At 37.3% G+C, this 25216-nt stretch overlaps 1 protein-coding gene across 2 annotated transcripts in view; it reads left to right on the top strand.

Annotated features, from left to right (window-relative positions):
* The first annotated feature begins 3951 nt into the window (after positions 1 to 3951).
* Positions 3952 to 25216, top strand: part of LOC140201248 (echinoderm microtubule-associated protein-like 4) — a 259599-nt gene continuing 238334 nt past the window's right edge. For both annotated transcript variants that reach the window (XM_072265023.1, XM_072265022.1), the window contains exon 1: positions 3952 to 4225. In XM_072265023.1, coding sequence (XP_072121124.1) covers positions 4201 to 4225 — 25 coding nt within the window. In that variant the 5' untranslated portion in view covers positions 3952 to 4200. The remainder of the gene's footprint in view (positions 4226 to 25216) is intronic.

The raw sequence follows: 25216 nt of genomic DNA, 5'->3' as shown, positions 1-25216 counted from the left end.
TGTTTTATCGACTACACAAAAGCATTTGATAAAGTGAAGCACAATAAGTTATTTGAGATATTACAGGAAACTCTAGATCTAGATTCGAAAGACCTCCACCTAATCAGAAATCTGTACTGGGAACAAACTGCCGCTGTAAGAATAGATGGAGAAGTGAGTCAGTGTATGAAAATCAAGAGAGGTGTTAGACAAGGGTGTGTTTTCTCCACTGATTTGTTTAATGTGTACAGTGAAACAATATTACAAAAAATAAGTGATATCTTGGGAATCAAAGTTGGCGGTGAAAACATCAATAATTTCAGATATGCGGATCACACTATGTTAATTGCAAGTAGGGAGGAAGAACTACAAAACTTAATTGATATAGTTGTTGAAGAAAGTGCAAAAATGGGTATATCTATCAATTGCAAAAAGACAATGTATGGTGATATCCAGAAAGAAGGAGAATCCTATCTGCAGGCTGAGAATAAACGGGGAAGACATAAAACAAGTACAGAACTTTTGCTACTTAGGAAGTTGGGTGACATCAGACGGCAGGTGCGACTTGGACATCAGAAGAAGAATAAGGATGGCAAAAGGCACCTTTACGAAAAAAAAGAGTATACTTACCGACACTAAACTAGGCATGACAACCTGCCTCAGAGTACTGAAATGTTATGTTTATCCAGTTATGTTATATGGCTCAGAATGTTGGACAATATCTAGTAACATGAGGAAACAAATTGAAACAGCAGAGATGTGGTTTTTGAGGAGGATGCAAAGAATATCATGGATGAAATGAATATCTAACGAGGATGTCATGAATAGAACAAACACAAAAAGAGAAATAATGTATGAGATCATGAAAAGGCAACGTGACTTCATTGGACATGTGATTAGGAAAGAGGAGTTAGAATGCATGGCAATTATGGGAAAGATTGAAGGGAAGAAAGCAAGAGGAAGACAAAATCAAATGACAATGGAGACAGCAGCCAGAGAACTGGAAATGAATACCAATGAATTGTTCCACTTGACCCGAAACAGGAGTGTGTGGGCCCTGGCAGTCAAAGCTCAAACTGGGCATGACACCTGATGATGTTCTTTCTACCAACAATATCATAAGCAAAGTTATAGATGGCATTTGAGCTGCACCTAGCCACACAGTCACAGACAGGTGTAGAGAGAGTGGAGCAGTGGGCTAACACACATCCCTGAGCTGCGTCAGATTTGATTGTCAGTGGGATGCAGATGTTAGTTCCAGTCTGCACAGATTGTGGTCTCCCGGTTAGGAAGTCGGGATCCAGTTGCAGAGGGAGGTACAGAGGTCTAGGTTCTGTAGCTTTTCGATCAGGACTGTAAGAATGATGGTGTTAAGTGATGGTTTTCTAGTACTACAGTGCTTAGTCTCATTAATGCCAAAAAGATAGCAAAAATTTCTTCCTATTATTGTAATTTGTTTATTAATTATCAATGTTTTAGTGAGAAATATTTCAAACAATGTACTTAGAAGTATCAGCAGGTTATTATACAATTATAAATTATGCATAACAGATAGGTTAGAGGTTGGGTATCTAATGGTAACAGACTCAGCTCCTGATATCCCAAGGCCTTTTCAAAATCTTGAAAAAATAAGCCAAGCATGTAATGGGATACTCTCTGAAGTAACAAGACCCAGGTGACTACAGTTGCTGAAATCCGGAGCAATAAGACACAAGGGACTGCAGATGCTGGAATCTCGTCTCTGTGGAGTATTCCCTACTTGCCTGGACGAGAGCAGAACCAACACGTTCAAACCATTCAACACCAGGCAGCAAAAAAGCAGCCCCTTGGAATAGCATCACACTACCAACATAAATATTTATTCCTTCTCCCACCAGTGCACTGAGGTTTCTGTATTTGCACTGCTTTTACTGGCCAAGGCTACTCCAAGAGCACCTTCCAGATATGCAGCCTCTATCGCTGAAATATCAAGGGCAGCAGATACACGCATAATTCCACTGCATCTGCATAGTACTCTGAGTTAGAAATACTTGTCCTGTCCTTCATTTCCACTGGGTGTATTTCCTGGAGTGCTCTCTCTGGCAGCATTGCGGGGGTTCTTTCACCAGAGGGCTTCTTTGGTTCAATGGCTCACCACCACCTTTTCAAAAGGAAAATGATGGGCAATAGTTGCTGGCCTTGCCAGCGATGATGCCCAGAAATCAAAAATTATTAAAAAACAAGTTGGCTTCTTGTGTCTGCGCCACCAATCAATAAGATCAAGGCTATACAAACCTATTATACTCCTCCTTATCAAGGCTGTTCAGTATCAGTCAAACACTAAACCTTTCAATATTAATAATTAATCATTAGCCTGCTTAGCCGACTTTATTATAATCGCTGGATGCAAAATAAATGTGAAGATTTATGGCCAACCCTGAGTTAATAATATAACACAATGACTCGGAGTCCAATGAAAAAAGTATTTCATAATTTGGTAAAATTGCAACATGCAATAATGGAGAAGACCCTGCAGAATAATACAAACAGCAATATGATATCCTTTAAAAATAATAATATTGACAAAATATCAATTTACCATGCTTATCAGGCATCTGTGTCCATTGCTAATTCCCATGTGTTTGATGATGTGATTGATCTTATATTTGATGAAACGCAGAAAAACATTAGCGATCAGCGATCAGCTATGTGTGTGTAAAATAATAACTTGCAAGCTGTTCTCGGAATGGAGCGCAAAATAGAAGCAGGCTTTATGAAGGTCAAGTCCACTCTATGAATTAATAAATAACAGCTCAATATGTACCATAGTCACACTCAATGAAGGAGGTCTATACGGACTAATCTCACTTCCTTATGTTTGGTTTGTGGTCTTGAAGGTTGCTAATATCATGCATCAGTTTAAGGATTTTATTCAATATTATGAGAGTTTCTGCCTAATTATCTTTTTTAGCCATATGTGGCAGGCTCAACATCACTCTAGGTGAAAAAGTTTTAATCTATTACCCACTAATCTTTAATTCTGTGCCCTTTAGTATTGATGCTCCTGTTAAAATAATCATTCATTTCTGTATGCTTTGTCAAAGCTTGTAGTATTATACACCTCATTTAATTCCTTCTTAATCTCCTCTGTTCAAATTATACTGTCGATAGATACCCCATAGTTGCCATGGAAATGCTGTGCCGAATGACCAGTTTTTGTACCATATCACCTTATATCCGAGTCAATGCTAATATGTCCTCCTTATTAAATATGCTTTTACTCTCTGTATTGGTATCTCATCCTACTAGAAATGAACTTCAGTATCAACCTGAGCATCTACTTTCTTACAGTATTGTGAATTCTACGGGTTCTCAATCTCTTAGGGAAGAAATTTCTCTTCAGCCTAGTCCTTGAGACAATGATACCTAGTTCCAAGTTGTACATTCAAAGGAAACAGCTTTTCAGCAATCTACCCTTTCAGTCAGTTCTCTTAGAATATCATATATTTCAATGAAACACACACAAAATGCTGGAGAAGTCAGCAGGTCAGGTAGCATCGAGGGGAAAAAAGTGCAGTCAACGTTTCAGCCCGTATATGGGAGCTTGTCCAATTACCACCCCGGCTATAACAAACTTAAGGAAATGGGTAGCATATGGTGACATAAGCGTAATTTGATAGTAAATTTATTTGAACTTTGAGTTTCTAACAAGCTGGCTCTTGTGTGGTTACTCCTACTTTTAAGACATAAAACCAAATATCTAAAGAAAATTATATATTTATGTTTAAGACATTTTCACATTTGATCTGAACAAGACATTAGTAACTCTACTTTCAGGGAAAAAGGAAGTTTTGAGGGTTCATGCTAAAAAAATGGAGAGGGAAGGGGATGAAATAAAACTACAATTCCCGAGAAGCATCTGGGACAAGCTGGCTGTCGTGTTGCGTCTGCGCAGTGATGCCATTAGGCTGAACGGTGGCTGTCAAGGCGAGGCTGAGTACGAGCGCGTTTTCTTTAAGCTCGAGTTTCGAAGGGGAGGGAGGGAAAATCGTGCGGCTGATTGACGAACCTCTCTCTGGCAAGCAAATGAAGCTGAGGCGGTGCGGGTTCCCCCGAGTGTGAAGCCGAGCGCCGTGTCCCACGAACAGGACGGGAGGAGGAAGGAATTTAAACTGAAAGATCCATTCGTAGAGCCAGCGGGCTGGGCAGGCACAGAATCGAGGGCTCCCTCCGATTTGCGAGATGGACGGTTTCGCCGGCAGTTTGGGTGAGTTATATGAAGGGGGGAAAAGGGAGTCGCTCCCGAAGGAATGGCCGAAATAAAGCACCCAGGGGCTGTGCAGCGAGACAACGACACGAGCACCGCCTGCCAGGACCGGCTAACTTTGGTGTGTGTGTGTGTGTATTGTATAGTTAAATGACTGGAGTCTGCTGCCCGTGTTGGAGCCGTGACAGCTGGCGCCGAGCTCAGGGATGCGGGGAACATGTGGTCTGCCCCTCGGCCGGTGCTCACAGTGGTGTCCGGGCGGCTGCTCGCCGATCACGGCAGCGCCGGAGCCAGGAGCCCCGTCTGAGTTTGGAGCGGGAAGCGCCCCCGGGTCCTAGCGCCGAGCGGGACTCGCATCCAGGGAAGCCCTTGCCGCAGTCCCACAGGTGCCTCCATTGGCGGACACCTTGCCACCGATTCTTTTGCGAGGCATTACATTGAATCAGATTGAGCCAGCTGCATAAAGTTGCACTTTGTTGAGAAACGACCTGTAGCGAAATACTAACCGATGTCTTTCGCCAAGTGGAATGTCGCAAGTCCCAGAGGCAGAGTCACTGCTGTCACTGATTGACTCCAGCTAGCTTAATGTGGATCAAAACGTGACTTACGTGGCTGTAGAGTTCATTAAATAAACTAGTCGAGCTGCGGAGGGAAATACAAAATTGTATTTGGTGATTCGATTGATGATCTCACAACAGCTATGGTAGAAACATAATTCAGCCAGCTTGATCGATGGCCGAGAATATTTAGCGACCTCCTGTATACACGAGCGTTAGGATATCATACAGGGACCTCAGAAATTTCTGTACCCAGAGAATGGTGCGAAGGTGGAATTTGCTGCTGCATAGAGTAGTTGAGGCCGATACATTGGGATTAATGGGAGGGTCGGTACGTGTTTAAAGGGGGAAAGAAGCGTCTGGTTATTTTGATCATTGTAGCTCGAATACCAATATTTGAATAATAATAATATGGGAATAAAAGACTCAATTAGAATATGAGGAATGATTTAGATTGATTGGACCAAATGGTCTGTTTCTTCAGTGTCTGTGTTAAGTTTTCTCCTGTTTTAGAAATGGTGAGTAAACTGGCCATTAAGTGCAACAAACTGGAATTACTGAACAATCCAAATACATCTATGTATCTTGCAAAATATATTCAATTTGATATTGATTATGAGAAGAAACAATGGTATATTGGGCTGATGGAGTAATAAGTATTAAGTATGAAACGAAACCAGTAAATATGTAGTAATCTCTCAAAGGCAATACTTAACCCCAAGGTAAGATAGCATTAAGCAAAAAATTTTCAAAAGTGCAAAAAAAAACCAGATACTGTATGGCCAAAAGGTTAAAGTATTATAGGAGAATAATACTTCAAGTATGTTTTTGAATTATTCTACTTGTAAAGGATATGAGCTCCAATAGCTATAGCTTTTAAATATCCTAGCTCTTGCATTGTATATCCTGAGGAACAGCATTGTAAAGGAAATATGGAATTATTGAGGATGGCTGCTGGTGAGAAAGGAAATACCAGATTTGTTGAATGAGAGCTATGTATTTTCACACTTTAGAGAGAGGATAGAAAACAGGCTGTTTAAGGGATTTGTAAAAATCATAACAGGAAAATATGCTAAATAAAAGTCAAATCTCTAGGACCAGGTGCATTTCATAATACAAATAAACTACAGATGTACTAACTGGAATTTCTTTTAAAATGCCCAATACTTGGGGATTATGTGGAATTCAGATTGAAAAATTGCAAACAACCCAATTATTAAATGCTGCTGGTGGGGGGAGAGGCTGTGTGTTGATAGAGATTTACAATTTACCTGTAATACTGTGTAACTGAACAGCTGGCAAAGTATCAGGTAATTGCAATATATTTGTGAAAGGAAATTTGTGTTTAATTAATCTGGTATAATTTTATGTGGTGTATATGAATTTTGCTAAAATGGACCTTTAGAAATTGTTTATTAAAATTCTGCACGAGGGATTGGAAATATGGCCATGTGGAATTGACATTACTGTGGGTTTGAGACTGAAAAGCAGAATTTACCTTTTTTTAAAATGTGGTTTTATAGTTGGTTGGAAGTTAGAAATAACAATTCAAAGTTAACAGATTTGACCTTTGATCAGAATGTTGTGTGCTGTTTCCCAAAGATCTGGCCAAATTGGAGAATATCGAGGTCAATTTAAGAAAGTATGGTGATATCCATTTTTCATCTTAAAGGCAAATAGGAACAGGGTTTCTTAATGGCGACAGGCAAGGAGATGTAGAAGAGCAACGAAACGTGTGTGTTTGTATATGGTATTGCTGAGCATGCACAGTAACAAAATAGGGCTAATTAAATGCTTTTTGTTTTTGAGAGTGTTTAAAAATGTAATGTATCAGTTGTACCGAAACTTTGTATAAAGCTTCAGCAATACTGCACGTGGTTATGGACACTAAACCAGGGGAAAGAAATACTGATTTTGAAAATGGAGTAATGCAGATTCAATATGATTTGAAAAGATAAATTGTGAATAGTTCCACAATTTGCATCCTGTAGCTTGAGGGTGTGGAGTAATCAAATTGAAATGTTTCATAGCGTAGAACAGTTCTTCTGCTCAAAGAATGCAGACCGAGATGACGACTGAGAATAGGAAATGGACAACATTGATTAAGAGAAATTATTTTTGGAATTTGTCCTAATTCAGTCGTCTTTCTTCCAATTAAATAGCACAACCCACAATTATTTATCTTCAAGTGAAATATTGCTGTAGTGTTAGAGTTAACTTTTCATTAGTTTTAGTTTTTTCTCTTTACTTCTGGTAATCTGTTTGGTATCATGAATGGATTAATGCAACAGCTTCTGAATAATTGGACTAATATAAACCATATTTTTGATGAAATAACACAGTAATGGAATAAGTAATGAATATTTGTAACCTTTATAATTCAGCTGCTGTGAATTATGTTCTTTCTCAAGCTATTGCTGCCTACTTCCTTATCTTTTCCCATGATGAATCTGATATTGGAACAGTGATAGCAATCATTCACAGGTTCTTAAGAGTTTGTATTATGCTGCTGCTCATACTGTTGTATGATGCAAATCAAAAGGATAATGCAGGTATATTATGTATTGCCCATGCTCCGTTTTAGTTACCTTTCTAACCAATGTATATTTATAATTAAGACATGACAGCAACAGTAATTGTTTATAATCTGTTATTTCAATTATGTTGTGCTTTAATTATGCTGAAATTGTTACAGTGTTCTCCAGAATGGCACCTTGCTCTATATTTAGATTGTGTTCTACCTAAATAAATCATTGATTTGTATTGTAATTAAAATGTAATATTGCTATGGACATTAAAAAACGTTCTCTTTGAATTTGTTACATTTTTAATACTCTTTTGAGGTAATGTGAATGGATTTATGTGATTTTTTTGTGCTTGCAAAACTTTTTAATTAAGTTAAGGCAAAGGCTGTATGTATTAAATGGTGCCCTGCTCAGTGATATTGTATTTGTAGAACTTTAAATCAAAGCTAACTTGAGTGTCTTTATTTTTCAATCATTGAAAATCTTTGCTACTTCAAAAATGTTCAGGTTTGAAAATTTTAAAATGAAGTCTTGTATTTATACTGCTTTCAATCAGTACAATTGATATTTATCCCTTTTTATACTTTGCATCAGAATGGCTTAAGTTAAAATTGTAAGTTGCAATTACACACTGTAATTGCTCTTGAAGTGTTCAGGCAATATATTGTAAAATACTTCCATGTTAAAATTACTGAAAGTTTCTTTTCCCATTACTATCCAGCAGAATTTATAATTTGAGAGTTAAACATGAAAAATCATTAGAGGAAATGGGCTTCTCACAATAATTGTGGTACTTCTGACAGTCACTTAGGTTAATTTAATTTTATTATGAGTGTGGTAAGGAGCAACAAGGCTACTAATTTTAATGTTAGAGTTCATATGACCTCTGTGTTGCTCTTGAGGAGCCTTGGTTTTCTGATTTGTGATGTCACTTGAAACCAGGGAATAAATTACCGAGCCAATAAGTAGTGTCTATGCGTACGGAATAAAGCAATAACACAGCTTGCTTGCAAAAGTTGCAGAAAAGTGAATCTACAGTTTAAATGGTGGTTGAGCCTATTAAATCTGTAACAGTTTCGAATTTCCTGTTTAAATAAGTGTCTGACAGTGAATTTTTTTTGAGTTAACTTGATTTAAATCTGTTGTTTCAGTTTTGTACAAGTGTCAACATTTATAGCTGTAATTTACTTTACGTTGACTCCAGCTTTTGTTTCCTTTTGTCTAACCCAATGCTGCTCTCTGATAATGTGCTGAGTTGTTTGTGAAATGACATTCTTGGCTTCGGTGTTGTCTTTAGCAATGAAGACCAAGAGTTTCACATACTCAAAGTTGCACCAACAAAAACAATATAATTGGTACTTTTAAAGTACATGCAACATAATGTGCACAGAGCTGATGAAGACTGTTATCAAATAAAGAAGAATGAATTTTTACCCTGCCCTGTAAAGGCACATGAATAGAGGCTTTGTCAGAGTCTGGTTTTAAGATACCTTGTAGAAGAATAAAAGATCGGGGGTAGGATTTTAAAAACTTGGAGACAAAATGCATTGATGGAATTTAAAAAAAGAGTGAGGGTTTCTAAATTGTGGCATGCAATTTTCTGTAGGGCTGAAGATGGGTGACAAGCCATGACTGTTCGGATTAATTTAAATTTATTTTAAAAAACGTCAAGAATATAAGTTTAAATAGCTAAGAAGCTCAGGTGCAGACGAAGTGGGTAATATATTCTAGGTGGATGGATAGTTTTTTGCAGCAGAGTTTTTGGACATGTAGTTAGCTGGGTTGTCGATCGTATCACCAAGGTTGCAAATGAATTGCCTTGTCTACAGACAATAACCTGTGATATGAATACTGGCCAGGGATTTAAGCTTCTGGCAGGGACAATGTTCTCTGTTTTCCTATATTTATTTGTATTAAATTTATATTGATCTAATATAATATGTCATGTAGTATGACAAAATTGAGCTTGTGGAATTGTCCTGACAAATATTTACAAAGGAGCTCAATGTTATTACTGTGAATGGAACTTGGGTTTTAACTCAAATTCCTGAGGAAAGTGTGTGGATGAGAAATAGAGGGGATTCTTGGATATTCAGAAATAATTGTGTGGGAGTGAGGGATAATATTTGGCTATAATTTGATGAATAGGAACTGTACAGTGCAAGATCTATACCATTACCTGGTCAAAGAGGAAAAGTATTGTAGGTGAATGCATTGATCATACTATGTTGAAGCTGTGTAGGTAGCTTGTGAATAAAGAGTTACAGTTTCCCTTAGTCATGATCATAATGTCGCTTCTGCTTTCAACAAGTGTTCAGAATGACAGTGCTGTGAAGGAAGAGGCGGGAGTGAGATGAATTGGATATTTCTTTCAGAGAATACAATGGCTAAATGTTCTCCCTCTGTTGCAAGATCCTTGATTCTGGTTTACATGATCTACCCTGGACCTCACCGTCTCAGCGTGGCACATATTTCTGTGAAGTAATAGCCCTTTATACAAATTTTTTTTTTGCATTTTTTTCCTTTGAATTAAAGTTGCATAGAAAAAATGCTGCCTACTTATTAAATGGAGAACTAGCTTTCTTCATTATGATCTTTGCTGTCAATACTGAAACTCACTGCAAGTGACTGTGGGGTGGAGAAAAGCCTACAATCTCCCGATCATTAACTGGACATAGTGAATTTCGCTTGTTGCTGTTTATCCATTGTGAAATAGTGCATTAGCTTCTCTTTCTCCCATTTCCCAAAAAAGTTGTGTATCACGTTTGTCATGTACTACTCTCCAGCTGCATTTGTATAGCTTGAGCAGCAGATCAAAGTGCACATTAGATTGTGGTTTTTAATTTGCATGGGATTTTTTTTTGTGTTACAGGTTACAATGGTGGACCCTGGAAGCCAGGCTCTCATACTCAACATTACCATTTGAATAACGTCATTGTAAAGCTAACTGTAGAGAATATATTTTCTAATTCAAATAAAAGATAATCAACTGAATGCCCATAAACCAGTGTTTATTGCTCAAATTACGTAACAAGCTTCAATTATTGATGTACTCTTATGCCATTTCTGCTGGGTTTGTGGAGAAATAGGGAAGCAGAAATCAGTGCATCAGCAACTCCTAAAAATGTAGCAGATATCTCTTCCTGTTGAGAAAATACTTGAACATACCATAAAATGAAACCACTTTTTAACTTTAGCATTTTGAGTTTATTATATTTTTCAATAATTATTATACATCAACAATATATCAAAATATCAAATAGAATACTTTATTGTGATTATTTTATGATTATTTTACTAAAGAGAATAGTTAATGACCAATAAATTATTGGGGGGGGAGAGAGAGAGAGGGAATCCTGGTAACTTGTGACTTCTGGTACGGCTCAGCTGTGGTTATACATAAACTGTCAGCCATTATGTATTCTATTTATAACATCATCCCATGCACATATGAATACATTATAATGTACATTCAGGGCCACTTTAAATTGTATACATGATTTGCTGGTGCATACTCCTGTCTATGAACTGCATATTGATCATAGGAGTGGACTCTAAAAAATGCTTGGTGCAGAAAATAATAGTGTGGTGGAAATAGTTGTACCTTTCTCCACTTACAATATAAATAATATCAATAGCTTATCTGACCATGTGAACTTTTAAATAGACTGCAATTCAGAGAAACCGGAACTGCTTTGGGTTGTTTTTTTTTGTTGCAATTGCTATATTATTTAGAATGTTTATTTTATGCAATTTTATCTAAAGGTAGTAAGTAAAAATGAAATGCATATTACCTCGTTGATAACAACTGGAGTGCTTGTGGGACCAAATATTAGGGTCGCATTGTGTTCCTCGTCATGAGGATTAATTAACTTCCAAGTGAAGTATTGGATCTATGAAGAGGGAACTGGCAAGCCTTGTGTGTTTTCAGAACTTGTTAGGGGTCAAAGTGAGAGGGATCTGGCTAATCAGCAGAGTTTATACTTGCCGTGCTGTCTCACGGATTACCTTGAGAGAGTAAGATTTAACAAAGGTGTGGAAAAGGAGAATGTGAAGTAGTAAATGAAGCTTAACTTTGACCAGAACAAAAAGGAAACATTTAAAAAGGTGAAAAATTAAATATGTAGGAATGACGATCAATAATTCTTCACACAATGAATGATATATACGTAGTACGAACTTTATAGTAGTGCAGTAAAAAACCGAAATTGGTATCATAAAAGAAATGGGTTCTTAATGGAATCCTTCATTAAATAAATTGAATGCTTACAGTTATTACTTCATGAAATATACAAACATTGTTCAAAATGTTAATAAACAATGTTACCTTTTCTGTGAAATTCTGATTCACATGAACTTGACACAGAACAAAGACAAATGGAAAAACCTGGGAACAGTAGATTAAGTAGAAAGAAATCAGTGTAAAGATAAATAAACATGTTTTGTGTTGGAGATCCATCATCAGAACTGAAGAGAGAAAACGCATTGCTTAAGTAGTCCCGATGAAGGGTCTTGGCTGGAAATGTCGACCGTACTCTTTTCCATAGATGCTGCCTGGCCTGCTGAGTTCTTCTAGCATTTTGCGTGTGTGTGCCTTGGATTTCCACTATTTGCAGATTTTATCATGTTTGTGAATCCCTTTTTCCTGTTCTGATGAAATTTACTCGTTTTTCTTTTCACATGTACCAGCATGTATCATAGAAATGTATAGCACAGCTCTTTGCCCCAGTGTATCCATGCCAATCTTTTTAACCAACTACACACACCACCTTTTCTGTGCCTTTGGTCTGAGTCCTTCTATGACTTTATGCCTCGTCCATTTAAGTACCTGTCTAAATTTATTTTGAAAATTGTATCTGATTCTACCTTCACCTCTGGCAAGGATTTGCATATCTGGCCAGGTACTCTTTGTGTGTGGTAGTAGTGAGGGAGTTCAAACTCCTTCCAGTGCCCTCGTCTTCCAAGGTGAAAAGGAACTTGAAAAGGGATTTGAAGAGAATAACCTGTCCTCTTCAATATTTTGAGTATTTTCCATTTTTCTGATTTCCAGTGGTGATTTTCGTAACATTGAGGAACTCTTGGTAAATGTACTTCTAAGTGTCAACATTTTGAAGTCATCCCAGAATAAATGTTTTCTAGCTGCAAAAGGTTCTTAAATAAATGAGTTCACCTTAAGTCACGCTCTCATAGTTTAAGATCCATGTCATGCATCTCTGTAATTTTATTCAAATATCAAGGATCACTGAGATGGCAAAATGGAACATTTTCACACTGGTATGGGCATTGTTTTGAGATTTTGTTTGTAAGAGGAAGTAAGTTCAAGGTGGACTAATGGATCGTAAAATAATCCTGGAAACTTTACAACTCACAGGATTGTTTAGTCCATTGCTCCACTGACAGTTGAAAAAGAACTACATACCACCTCATAACTATAGATTATGGCTGTTGAACATAGTTCCAGGTGCAGGAACAGTTATCACCTTTCAAACATCAGGCTCCTGAACCAGCTGAGCTGGTTCCGTAACTTGTGGACTCACTTTCAAGGACTCCATAACTCATGTTTATAATATAATTTATTTACTTATTTGTAGTTTGCCACCTTTTGCACATTGATTGTCAGTCTTTGTGTGTAGTTTTTCATTGATTCTGTTGCATTTCTTTGTTCTGTTGTGAATGTTTCAAGAAAATAAATCTTGAGGTTGTATTTACGTACTTTACTACTCTTTTGTGCAGCAAGTTCCAGATTCTTACGACAGTCTTTTTTTAAAAAAGTAATTCCTCTTCTCCCCTTTTAATCATTCTACAAATTACTTTAAATCCATGCATCCTGGTTTTTGACCCATTAGCTAAAGGAGATGTGTGCTTGTTATTTATATTGTTTTCTAACTTAATTTGTACAATTCAGTTGTCTCCTCTTGGTTTCCACTGTTTGATGCAAAATGACAACCCCAATGTATTCATATTTTCCTCAGCTATAATTCTAAGTATTTTTCATAGAAAACAATGATTATCTTAACAGGAGTTATTCCAATATTCTGAATCTTTGTTATGGTAATGAAGGCAAGGTCGGTAAGCCATTCCATTCTGCAAGACTAATCTAATGACATCATTTATAGCATGAAACTTGGAGCTTTGACACCATAACAAGCAGCTGAATGATTGATCAGTGACTAGCTTCTAAGCAGCTTGACCCCCAAGACAGATAACAGGCAGAATACAGATTACTTTACTTGCAGCCTTTGTACTAACAGTTTATTGCTCTATTTGGAAAAGCTGCCTTGGGTTACATAGGACATTCTCCATTACATTACATATGTGCCAGATTTTGCTTGAGTTCCTGTGGCAGCAAGGTAATGGATTTATTTTTAAAGAAGGGATTTTTAATCACATTTTCAGTTACGCCTTGCATGGAACCAAGTGCATTAATAAGTATTTTATAAAATAACGCATGGGAATATTAGAAATCAGATTGGTCATCTGTGTCTAATACTGCAATGCAATTCAGATCTATTTATCCGCTTTTTACTCCATTTTCAATGATACCAAAATATAACAAATAGAAGTTTCTATTTGTTAATTTTATTTGATGTGAATTGCACCTTATGATTTGATCAAGATTTCATCCTATCATTTTTGGATCTCCCCCTCCCCCTCCCACTTTCAAATCTCTTACTAACACTTCCTTCAGTTAGTCCTGACGAAGGGTTTCGGCCCAAAACGTCGACTGTACCTCTTCTTAGAGATGCTGCCTGGCCTGCAGCAACTTTGATGTGTGTTGCTTCCTTTTGTGTGCCTTTCTGTAGGAATAATTTCTTCTAGCTTTTTGTACTTGTGTACTAAGTATCCCAAATCCATTTATTTTATTCCAAAATTTTGTGAAATAATTACTAAATGTTGATTTAACATTTTTGGGTCCAAAGTATGAGAGTTCACATTTGCTCCATTAGGTTTATTTTTTTTAAATATACTTTTATTAACTCATTAAACCTTACTCTATACATTAACAACCAGCTCCCACTTGCATCGTTAATTGTTCTAGTTAATAAAGTATCATTTTCAATTTAGATTTTTTAAAATAAGCTCTCCTCTTTATTCACTAATACACATTTAAAAATAAAGTATCATAAACCCCAGCATACAGATTATACTTTGATCTTTATTTGTACTTTCTCCATTCCTGCTAATTTCTAGCACATCATATGATTAGCTTTAATTCTGCAAGCACTCACTTAGGATCATCAGGAACTCCAGCACCCCCAACCACAAACTGTTTCAGCTGGTTCCATCTGGCTTCTTTTACTAGGCATCAGACTTATCAATACACATTGATCTGATTGCATATCTGACTGTACATGTACACAAAACGATGTATATACAATCTCAGTGTTTGGACAATATCCTCCCACACTTCTCTTCCTTATTGCTTATACATAGCGATGGAAATGCAATATAAAGATTTTTATTCCCTCATGTTGTGAGATGGATGTAAGAATTAAATAACTTAATTCATACAGAGGCATATCAGATGTCTTCTGGAACCCATAAGATACTGTCTTTTTTATAAATGTATTCAAAAATGTAATAGGTTGGTCAGACTCAAGTTAACTTTATCAAAATGTGTTATGGGTCTCTGTGATCAGGTGATTTCATTCCTCTGGCTTCCTGTTTATTTTTAATCACTTCAACTAAAATTGATAAAAAGTAAATTTGCTGATACTAAATCTTACACAAGGGCAAATAGTGTTAAATCATTCATGCTTAATGTAAGATTTTTCTAGTAACTTTACTGCAACAATTGCCTAAAAATAATTATTCACTCTAGAATAATTTGCAATACTGTATATGGGACAGCCTGACTGGGGCACTGTCTGTGATCAGACAACTGAAGGAAGTGAAAGGGTGGGAGCACACAAAATTTGTGGTATCCCTGGTCAGCCTGGTTTTGATGGCTAATGACTGATGGCTAGATGGCCTTCAGAACGGTAGTTTAGCAAGCACGTGAATATTAAAATGAGAAATGATGCACTTAACTTATTTGTTTCTCTTTACCATTGAAGGCACGTGGTAAATATAAATAGACTGTGCTTTGCCCAACCATATGATCTGATAAATCTGTCTACAAGTTGACCAGTCAGATTCACTTGTAGACAGATTTATCATATCACGTGCTTGACTGGGGAAAGGCTATTTATACATCTAGTAGTGTTTTATCAATTTGACTAGGTGAGATTAGGGTGGACGGGAACTTCAGCATTAAGCATATCTCAAGACAAAATGGTAATAGCTTTGTTATTTATGGAGGTGGATTTTTATTTCCATTGTTATTTCTTAGGACAAGTGTGCTTTTTTTCCCATAAACGAAAATACTATGGCTTTGTGGAGAAATGTTGATTGTGTGAATTGCAGCAGACTATTCTTTAAATCTGATATTCGTTCTTCATTTCATAATTGATTTTAGTTGAATTATGTAGCATCAAAATTTGCTGATACAAAATATCACAAAAGGGCAAATACTATTTAGGCATTTGAGAAGGATTGAGAGAAACTTGGCACTAATGTGTTGATTGACAAATGACCTTTAATGCTTATAAATACTAAGGTAATGTACTTTGGCATAAAGCTCAACTTGCAGCAGGCAGTTTCATTTAGGAGTACTTCAACATTAAATATGTCTACATGTTGAGGTCAAATCTCTATTAAGCAAAAAGTTAAAAGGTGCATTTCCATTTATGTGGATCAGTTAATTGTGACTGATACATACCTCCCAGTCAGGAAAATTCAGTCTATTTAGGGAAGTTATCCTACATGCTTTAAGAGTTATTAATCTGTTTATCCATGTGATTCTGTCATATTTATTTATTTAGAGATATCGTGTGGAACAGGCCCTTCTGGTCCACCAAGCTGTGCTGTCCATCAACCCACGATTTAACTCTAACCTAATCACAGGACAATTGACAATGATCAATTAACCTGTCTTAGGACTTTGGGAGGAAACTGGAGCGACCGGAGGAAGCCTTGTCATTGTATACTAATAACCATTTTTAAAATAATTTTTCTTCCCTGATTTTAGCATTTTTGTAGATCTTTTTTTTAAAAAAAACTGAAATTCCAGAGAAGTTATTTTTCCTGTTTTATTAATTGATGGTGAATGCCAGTCTAGAAAGTATTTTCTGTTTCTGGAGTGAGGACAATACCTGATGAAGTGAAAAAGTGTTTTGATTTTAATTTTTGTTGAGCTCTTTATTGAAATGATAAGCACCTAATTTTTGAGTTCATTTTCTTCTCAGCAGTTCAAGCAGTATCTGTGGAGAGGAAACAATTTAACAGTTCAGTTGATGCTAAGTAAGTTTTGTTCATGATTCAAGTTGAAGAGAAGGAAGACTGATTTTGTTGTTGGTTGTCTATTTTCCTCACGAGTTTCCTTCCCTTTGCCTTTGTACCCTCATACTCTTACAATCTGGTATTTTCCCCTGCATTCAGCATACATTTCTGTAGCTGGTTATCTGCTCAACCAAACCATGTCTCCGTCTGTGAGAGCTTAGTCCCAGCAAAGTTATTACAGTCTGTCACACTGGCTACTCGTCGAGTGCAGTCCTTATCTCTGCTCACTCATACAAAGAGCACTGACAAATAGATATGCTGGACAAATGGTTTAGCCATTCACTGACATATTTGATCAGACTGCATAAGGAAATATTGGACAAAGCTCTTGCTCTGTAAAATTTCCTTACTATTCTATGCAAGTCATTATAAAATGCAAAGAAAATTTTTAGAAACTACTTTGGGAACATAAAGGAAAGCAGGAGTAATGAGTTTACTCCATTCATTCAGATTGTGGCTGATCTAGTATTTGCAATTTCCTGCCTGTTCCTCTTCCCTTGATTTGCTTTTTAGTACAGTTTGTTAAAGGCTGAGAAATGTTTCATCCTTTAATATATTCAGTGCTTTGTTCTCCCATAGCAGTTATATGACATCTTACAGGATATCTTTTGGAAATTTATTTTTAAAAATCTATTGTTTCTCCATTATGTATTTACTTGTAATATCCTCAGAACTCCAATAAATTTATTAGATACATTTCTCCATTCTAAACTATGTGCAAGTCTAATCCCCTGAATCCTTCACTCCATCTCGATAAAGTCTATAGGAAATTCTTTTGGACCAAATTTATATTGCCAGTTTTCTGACAGTCCAGCCTTTACCCTGAGCTCACATCTTTCAGTGAATTCTCTTTGTTCTTGTCTTTCCCTCTCCAAACTTTCTTTGCCCATGATGACCCTTTGTTCCATTTATCTGCTCCCAGTAAAATGCTAGCCACTGGCTTCTTCTGTAGCCCAAACTTAGCTGAGAAAGTTAACATGTTGCTCTTCTTGGGTAGTGCATTCCCCTTTCATTCAAATCTATCACTATTACCCCTTATAAATCTTTTATCCAAGCTAATGTTAATCCATAGTTATTTTGTATAATAATTTATTTTTATGCATCTTAACTAATTCCTTATCAAAATGCAGATGCTTTCCCCTGCTTCCACATGCATCTGGGGGTGGGGGGGGGTGTGGTGAAGACTCATCATTTTCCTCAAACAGATTTTCCTTTTCATTAAACCTTAATTACTCAGAAAATTGTAACCTGATCACGCATAGTGTGGCATTAGTGAGTCCTTAAAATGGATTCCAGAAGTTTGGTAATAATAAAATTGGGTTAACTGATTGCAAGTTCTATCTCAAGTTGAATGTTACTTTTTAATAACCTTTGAAACTGTCTGAGAAAATTTTGTGATATTTCAACGAATGTGACAATTATCTTAGCAGACACTTTCCAGTAATATTAATTAATCTTTACTGAAGATTACTTAAGTTCCCGACTGAGTGATAAACTGAGTTATTTCTTCTGCCTTTTTTCCATAAAAACACCAAAATTTTTCTTTTTATAGGGTAGCAGAAAAGTTCACACTCTTTATACTTGCTAATTCATTTTCTTGCTATTTCCTAACACTTTCCCTCCACATCTGTTACTTTCAGTCTCCAGGCTTACTGTAAGGAAAAATTATAAGCCACTTTTAATCTTGTATCATCCTTGGATGGATCATGTTTCCAGTGGAATTTTTATTTCTCTTTTTTTTTGAGAATTAGTGAAGTATTTCTTTGGATGTATGTCATTGTTTAACTAATAGGAATCTTAAAAATCTGCTCCATCATTTCTCCTTCATAAGACCGTAAGAGGTAGGAGCATAATTAGGCCATTTGGCCCATCGAGTCTGCTCTACCATTTCATCATAGTTGATCCATTTTCCCTTTCAGCCTCTATCTCCTGCCTTCTCCCCATAACTTTTCATGCCCTGACTAATCAGGAACCTATCACCTGCACTTTAAATACACCTAATGACCTGACCTGCACAGTCACCTGTGGTAACAAATTCCACAGATTCACCAGTCTCTGGCTAAAGAAGTTCCTCCTCAGATCTGTTCTAAATGGCCATCCCTCTACTCTGAGACTGCGCCCTCTGGTCCTACACTCCTCCACGTTAGGAAACACCCTCTCCATATCCAGTCTTTCGATACCTTTCAACATTCTATAGCTTTCAATAGGTTTCCTTCATTCTTCTAAATTCTGATAAGTACAGTCCCAGGGCTCTCAGACATTCTTCGAACCATAACATTTTAATTCCTGTTTACCTCTTCTGAACCCTCTTCAATGTTAGCATATTCATTCTTGGATAAGGGACCCAAAACTGCCCACAATATTCCAAGTGTGGTCTCACCAGTGCCTTATAAACCTCAGCATTACATCCTTGCTTTTATATTCTAGTGCCTCGAAATGAATGCTAACATTGCACTTGTCTTCCTTGCTGCTGACTCAAAGTTAAAGTTAACCTTTAGTCCTGTACAAGGATTCTCAAGCCCTCTTGCACCTCTGATTTCTGAATTTTCTCCCTTTTTAGAAAATAGACTATGCCTTTATCGGTTCTATCAAAGTGCATGACCATACATTATCCTACAATGTATTCCATTTGCCACTGCTTTGTCCATTTTCCTAATCTGTCCAAGTCTTTCTGCAGGCTCCCTGCATCCTCCACGTAACCTGCTCCTCCATCTCCCTTTGTATCATCTGCAAACTTTTGTTATCCAAATTGTTGACTTATGACATGAAAAGAAACTGTCTTAATACAGATCCTTGCTGATTACCATTTACCAGCAGCCCCCCGGAAAAGATCCCACCTTACACTTTACCTCATCCTACTGACTGTAATTTTGCCGTATCATCTACCTGTTCTTCCTCTGTCTCACAACACACTGCATCTAGTCGTATACCAATGGCACCGTCCTTGGCCCTTTCACTCTGATTCCTGACCCCCTGCCAATTTAGTTCAAACTGTCCCAAACAGTTCATAGCACGACAACTTTTGAGTTTGGGTACAATGTCTAGGATTCCTACATGAAAATGATGTGATATAATTGTTATCTTATTACCATTAACTGTAGAGCTTAATTGTGATATATTCAAAAGTTCAAAGTAAATTTATTATCAAAGTACATATATGTCACCATACATAACCCTGAGATTCATTTTCTTGCCGGTATACTCAGTAAGTCCATAATAGAATAATAACTATTTTTAAAAAATCATGCAAGATCACTTGGCGTTCAACCCGTGTGCAAAAGACAACAAGTTGTTCAATTACAAAAAGAAAGTAATAATAATAAATATTCAATAAATATTGAGACCAGGAGCTGAAAAGACCTTCAAGGTGAGCTCATTGGTTGATGGAACATTTTGATGATGGGGCAAGTGAAGTTATCCGTTTTGGTTCAAGAGCCTGATGGTTGAGAGGTAATAACTTCCTGAACCTAGTGGTGTGAGTCCTGAGACTCTTGTACCTGAGTCCTTGTGGTAGCAATGAGAAGAGCGCATGTTCTGGGTGGTGGAGGTCCCTGAGCATAGATACTGCTTTTCTACAACTATGTTTTGTGTAGATGTTCTCAGTGGTTGAGAGGGCTTTATCCGTGATGGACTGGGCTGCATCCATTACTTTTTGTAGAATTTTCCATTCAAGCACATTGATGTTTCTATAACGGGCTGCGATGTCATTTGACAATATATTCTTCACTACAGATCTATAGCAGTTTGTCCAAGTTTTAGATGTCATGCCAAATCTTCACAAGCTCGTAAGGAAGTAGAGATGCTGCTGTGCTTTTTTTGTAAATGGACTTGTGTGCTGGGTCTAGGACAGTTCCTCTGAAATAATAACACCAAGGAATTTAAAGTTGCTGATCCTCTGACAGGACTGGCTCATGGACCTCTGGTTTTCTTCTCCTGAAATCAATAATCAAGTTCCTTAGTCTTGCTGATATTGAGTGAGAGGTTTTTTTTATATGGCACCACTCAGCCGGGTTTTCAATCACCCTCTGATGTGCTGGTTTATCACCCCCTTTGATTGGACCTACGACAGTGGTGTCATCAGCAAATTTGAATGTGGCATTAGAGCACTGGGGCCTCACAGCCCCCTGCTCTACATGCTTTACAGTTGTGACTAAGTAGATGGCCTTGTGGTGCACCTGTGCTGATGGAGATTGTGGAGATGTTGTTGCTAATCTGAACTGACTGGGGTCTGCAAGTGAGGAATTCCAGGATCCAGTTTCTGAAGAAGGTGTTGAGGCCAAAGGTCTTGGAGCTTCTGGATTAGTTTTGAGGGGATAATGGTATTGAATGCTGAGTTGTTGTCAATAAAGAGCGTCTTGATGTATGCACCTTTGCTGTCCAGATGTTCCACGGTTGAGTGAAGAGCCAATGAAATGGCATCTGCTGTTGACCTGTTGTTCCGGTAGGCAACTTGGAGCAGATCCAAGTCTCTTCTCAGGTAGGAGTTGATATGTTTCATCACCAACCTCTCAAAGCACTTCATCATTCTGGATGTAAGTGCTATTGGAGAATAGTCATTGGTGCAGCTTGCTATGTTCTTTTTAGGCACCAATATAATTGAAGCCTGCTTGAAGCAGGTAGGTTTCTCAAACTGCCAAAGGGAGAGGTTAGAGATCTCAGTGAACACTCCAGGCAGTTGACCAGCACAGTGTTTTAGTTCTTGGTCAGGTATTCTGTCTGAGCCAGACGCTTTTTGTGGTTTCACCGTTCTGAAGACTGAAATCACAGGATCATCATGGGTTGTGCAACTTCCTGATGTTTCCTCATGGTCAGTTCTTTTGGCTGTCAGTCTCCTACCTGTGGCTGAGGGATTGCTTCGAGTCAGTGGACTGGGCTGTGGTTAGGGACTCATGGTGCATTCATTCAGATTCACAGATGAGTCCTTAACCACAGACCAGTCCACTGACTGGAAGCAGTCCCTTAGCTGCTTCTCTGCATCCTGCGACCACTTTTTTGTCCTCCCAATCTCTGGAGCTTTGCTCTTTAATCTCTGCTTGTATGCAGGTAGGAGACTGACAGCCGAAAGAACTGATTTACCAAAATGTAATGTGGGCATGGAACAGTAGAAAAACTTTATGTTGGTACAGTAGTAGTCTAGTGTGTTGGGACCTACAGGTTATATGCTGGTGATAATTGGGCAATGTTTTCTTCAAACAAGCCTGTCTGAAGTCCACAGCTATGATTTGGAATGCGTCGGAATGGATGGTTTTTTGTTTGGTGACGCCATCACTTTTCTTATATTAGATTCACTGTCTTATATTAGATTCCTCCCCTTTTATCTCTTCCATCTATCACCTCTTGGCTTCTTAATTTATCCCCCCACGCTCCCACCCATCTTCACCCTTACCCGGTTAAACCTATCACCTGGTAGCTTGTGCTCCGTCCCTTCCCCATCTTTTTATTCTGCTATCAGTTATGATTTATATTTTGATGCCTCTCCAGGAATTCTACATATCCTTGCTTTGAATGTGAGAGATGAAGAAGAAATATAATTTGAAAGTCAAACTTTGCAACATTGCACACTTTATAGTGGACATCAAATCTTTTGTGCACTGTATTGGGACAGTATTTATTTCAGAAGGACATGAATGCCTTTCTTGGACCAAAAGGACAACAGTTAATGTATAAGAATGTGGTTGTATGGATCTGTAATAGGTCTGTACCTGTAACAGTAATCATTTTGCATCTTGTTACTGCTTTTTCTTTGTACTACCACATTGTGTAACTGGAATAAAATGATCTGCATGGTTGGTACATGTGAAAATAGTAAACCAATTTACCAGTTAATTCGAAAAGGCTAAAGAAGCCATAAAGCTAATCTGATAGTAATGTTTCGATGAAGCAGTCCGTTGTGTCAATTGAACCGGAAAATTGAAATCATTCAGATGATTTGGTTTCTATACTATATGATCAATGTAGTGGTTGGTTTTAATTTGCAACATCATTGCAAATGAAATGTGTTTGAGCCATTTTAGCTGTGCTATCTGAGAAAATCATGATTCCGGTTTTCAATGACAGCAATCAGTTGATTTAATCTAGGACTTCATTCCACATTGTCCAACAATTTCTAGTTATTAGTTTCAGATATTACTTGTTAGTATCACTATTAACTTTGAGCACATTCAGTTATTGCTATGCTGCTATGGTCTTTTCTAGTGTTCTCCCTTGTGGAACATCTGACAAATGGTTATTTTATATTATTGCTTAACAGGTATATTGTTTATCTGAAAATCATCTGGTTTCATGCCTTTTGCATAAGAGTTTCACTTTTCTGTCATTGAGCAATTATGGCTAGTCATACTGAAGAGTTGTTATTCATAATACATTTTAATATTTAGAATCTTAATGCTTTTGACACTGTAGAGTTGGTACATATAGCTAGGTAAATGATAGAATATTTTATTTGAATTCTGATTTAAAATTGAGATAGAAATTATTTTGATGTTCATTATTTAATATAGTAGTCACCCACAGGGCAGATTAATAGTTATGTGAATTAGGGAATCATTTCTGTCTGTTTGAAAGAAAAACTAATTAGATCTGTCAGCATGCTCCCCTAAACAGTGATTTCCACTATGCCAGATAACAATTTTATTTCAATATTCTTAAATTGCCTAAATCTAATTCAACCTTTTGCATTAATCAGAGGTTTATTTTTATTTTCTTTTAGTATTGGGGATTTGTTACCTGTCTCTGGTCCCAACTTTTTCACATACTACCCGTCACTCTACCATCTCTCCTTCCCAAGCCATGATGTTAGTATTTTAATATGTGTGAAGCATAAGTTGCTGGAATGTGCTTCTAATGGCAGAGCTCCAAGATTCCAAGTGTCTGTGCAATTTCCTTTCCCTTTGCTGTGTTTTTCAGTGACAAAAGATGTTTTTACAACTTATTGTAATATTTTGATACCTGACAATTGCTAGGAAATGGGCAGGGAGATGCAACTTTAATAACATCTGTAGACATCCCACCCTGCAAAAATTCATTTCAGGGAGGTAGCAGCCCCGCCTCCGGCAACCCCATATCCCCCCCCCCATCGACCTCCAAGGGTGTATGTGATACTTTGTTTAGTGATTTTGTCTAATCTGTAAACCAAGTTGGATATATGCAGAAAATGTGACATTAAAATATGTACATATATTATTATGTTTATTCTATTACAACTTTAAGCAAGTCCACAGGGAGTTTGGCATCATCACGTAGGACATCAATAGAGCAGCTCCTTAGCAGCTAGCCAGCTAATTTAAATAACGTTAGCTACGCTAATGAATGAATGACACCTGTTAAACTCTCCTCAACATGTCTTTTACATTTTAACCCACCATGGGCAACAGAAAAGTCACTGTTGCAAACAGTGCAGCGAGCAACACTCATTATTTTTGAGGCCGACTGTAAAGCCCGCCCACAAAGAAAACTGACAGGTCTACTTAGCACGAAGAGAGACCAATCAGGATGGTCGCTCTTCCTCTTCCTCTCAAAAAAAGTTGATTTGTGGGATATTGTATATAATTTCCGGGCATCAGGGAGCCACTATCAATATGCGGGAGACTCCCGGAACTTTCGGGAGAAGTGGGATGTCTGCATCTGTAATTGAATGCGTATGTAATCTTGATTTTGCTGTGCTATATCTGTTGTAATTTTATTAATATTCTATTCAAAATTATTGCTTCTTTCGAAATAGCAATCTTCTGTTTTGCTATTTTGTATTATGCTTTGGATAAGCTTTATTATGTTGAATGTATAAATAAAAAGTTTCAAAGGTACATTTTATGTCAGAGAAATGTATACAGTATACATCCTGAAATGCTTTTTCTTCGCATCCATCCACGAAAACAGAGGAGTGCCCCAAAGAATGAGCGACAGTGAACTGTTAGAACCGCAAAGTTCCCCCCAGCTCCCCTCCCTCCTGCGAGTAAGCGGCAGCAAGCAACATGTTATTAAATTAGTTACAAACGTATTTAGACAGACCAAGTTTTGTATTTGTGGCAATAGTCATACTTTATTGATCCCAAGGGAAATTGGTTTTCGTTACATTTGCACCATAAATAATTAAATAGTAATATGTAAATTATGCCAGGAAATTATGAAATAAGTCCAGGACCAGCCTATTGACTCAGGGTGTATGACCCACCAAGGGAGGAGTTCTAAAGTTTGATGGCCACAGTCAGGAATGACTTCAGTGTTGCATCTCGGTGGAATGAGTCTCTGGCTGAATGTACTCCTGTGCCCAACTGGTCCATTATGTAGTGGATGGGAGACATTGTCCAAGCTGGCATGCAACTTGGACAGCATCCTCTTTTCAGACACCACCGTCAGAGAGGTTATCTATGTTCATTTTTTTGTTTAATATTGTAGAAGGTTGCTGAGTGCATTAATGAGATAATCAAGTTTAATTATTTGAGTATAATCACGACTTTGTTTTGTGTTTATAAGTGCGAAGTCTTTCATCTGATGTTCTCAATTCGTCAGAAAATTTATTTTGTATAATT

This window comes from Mobula birostris, chromosome 8, assembly GCF_030028105.1.
Source record: "Mobula birostris isolate sMobBir1 chromosome 8, sMobBir1.hap1, whole genome shotgun sequence".
In the NCBI taxonomy this organism is placed as follows: domain Eukaryota; kingdom Metazoa; phylum Chordata; class Chondrichthyes; order Myliobatiformes; family Myliobatidae; genus Mobula; species Mobula birostris.
This window is presented reverse-complemented; position numbering and strand designations above follow the sequence as displayed.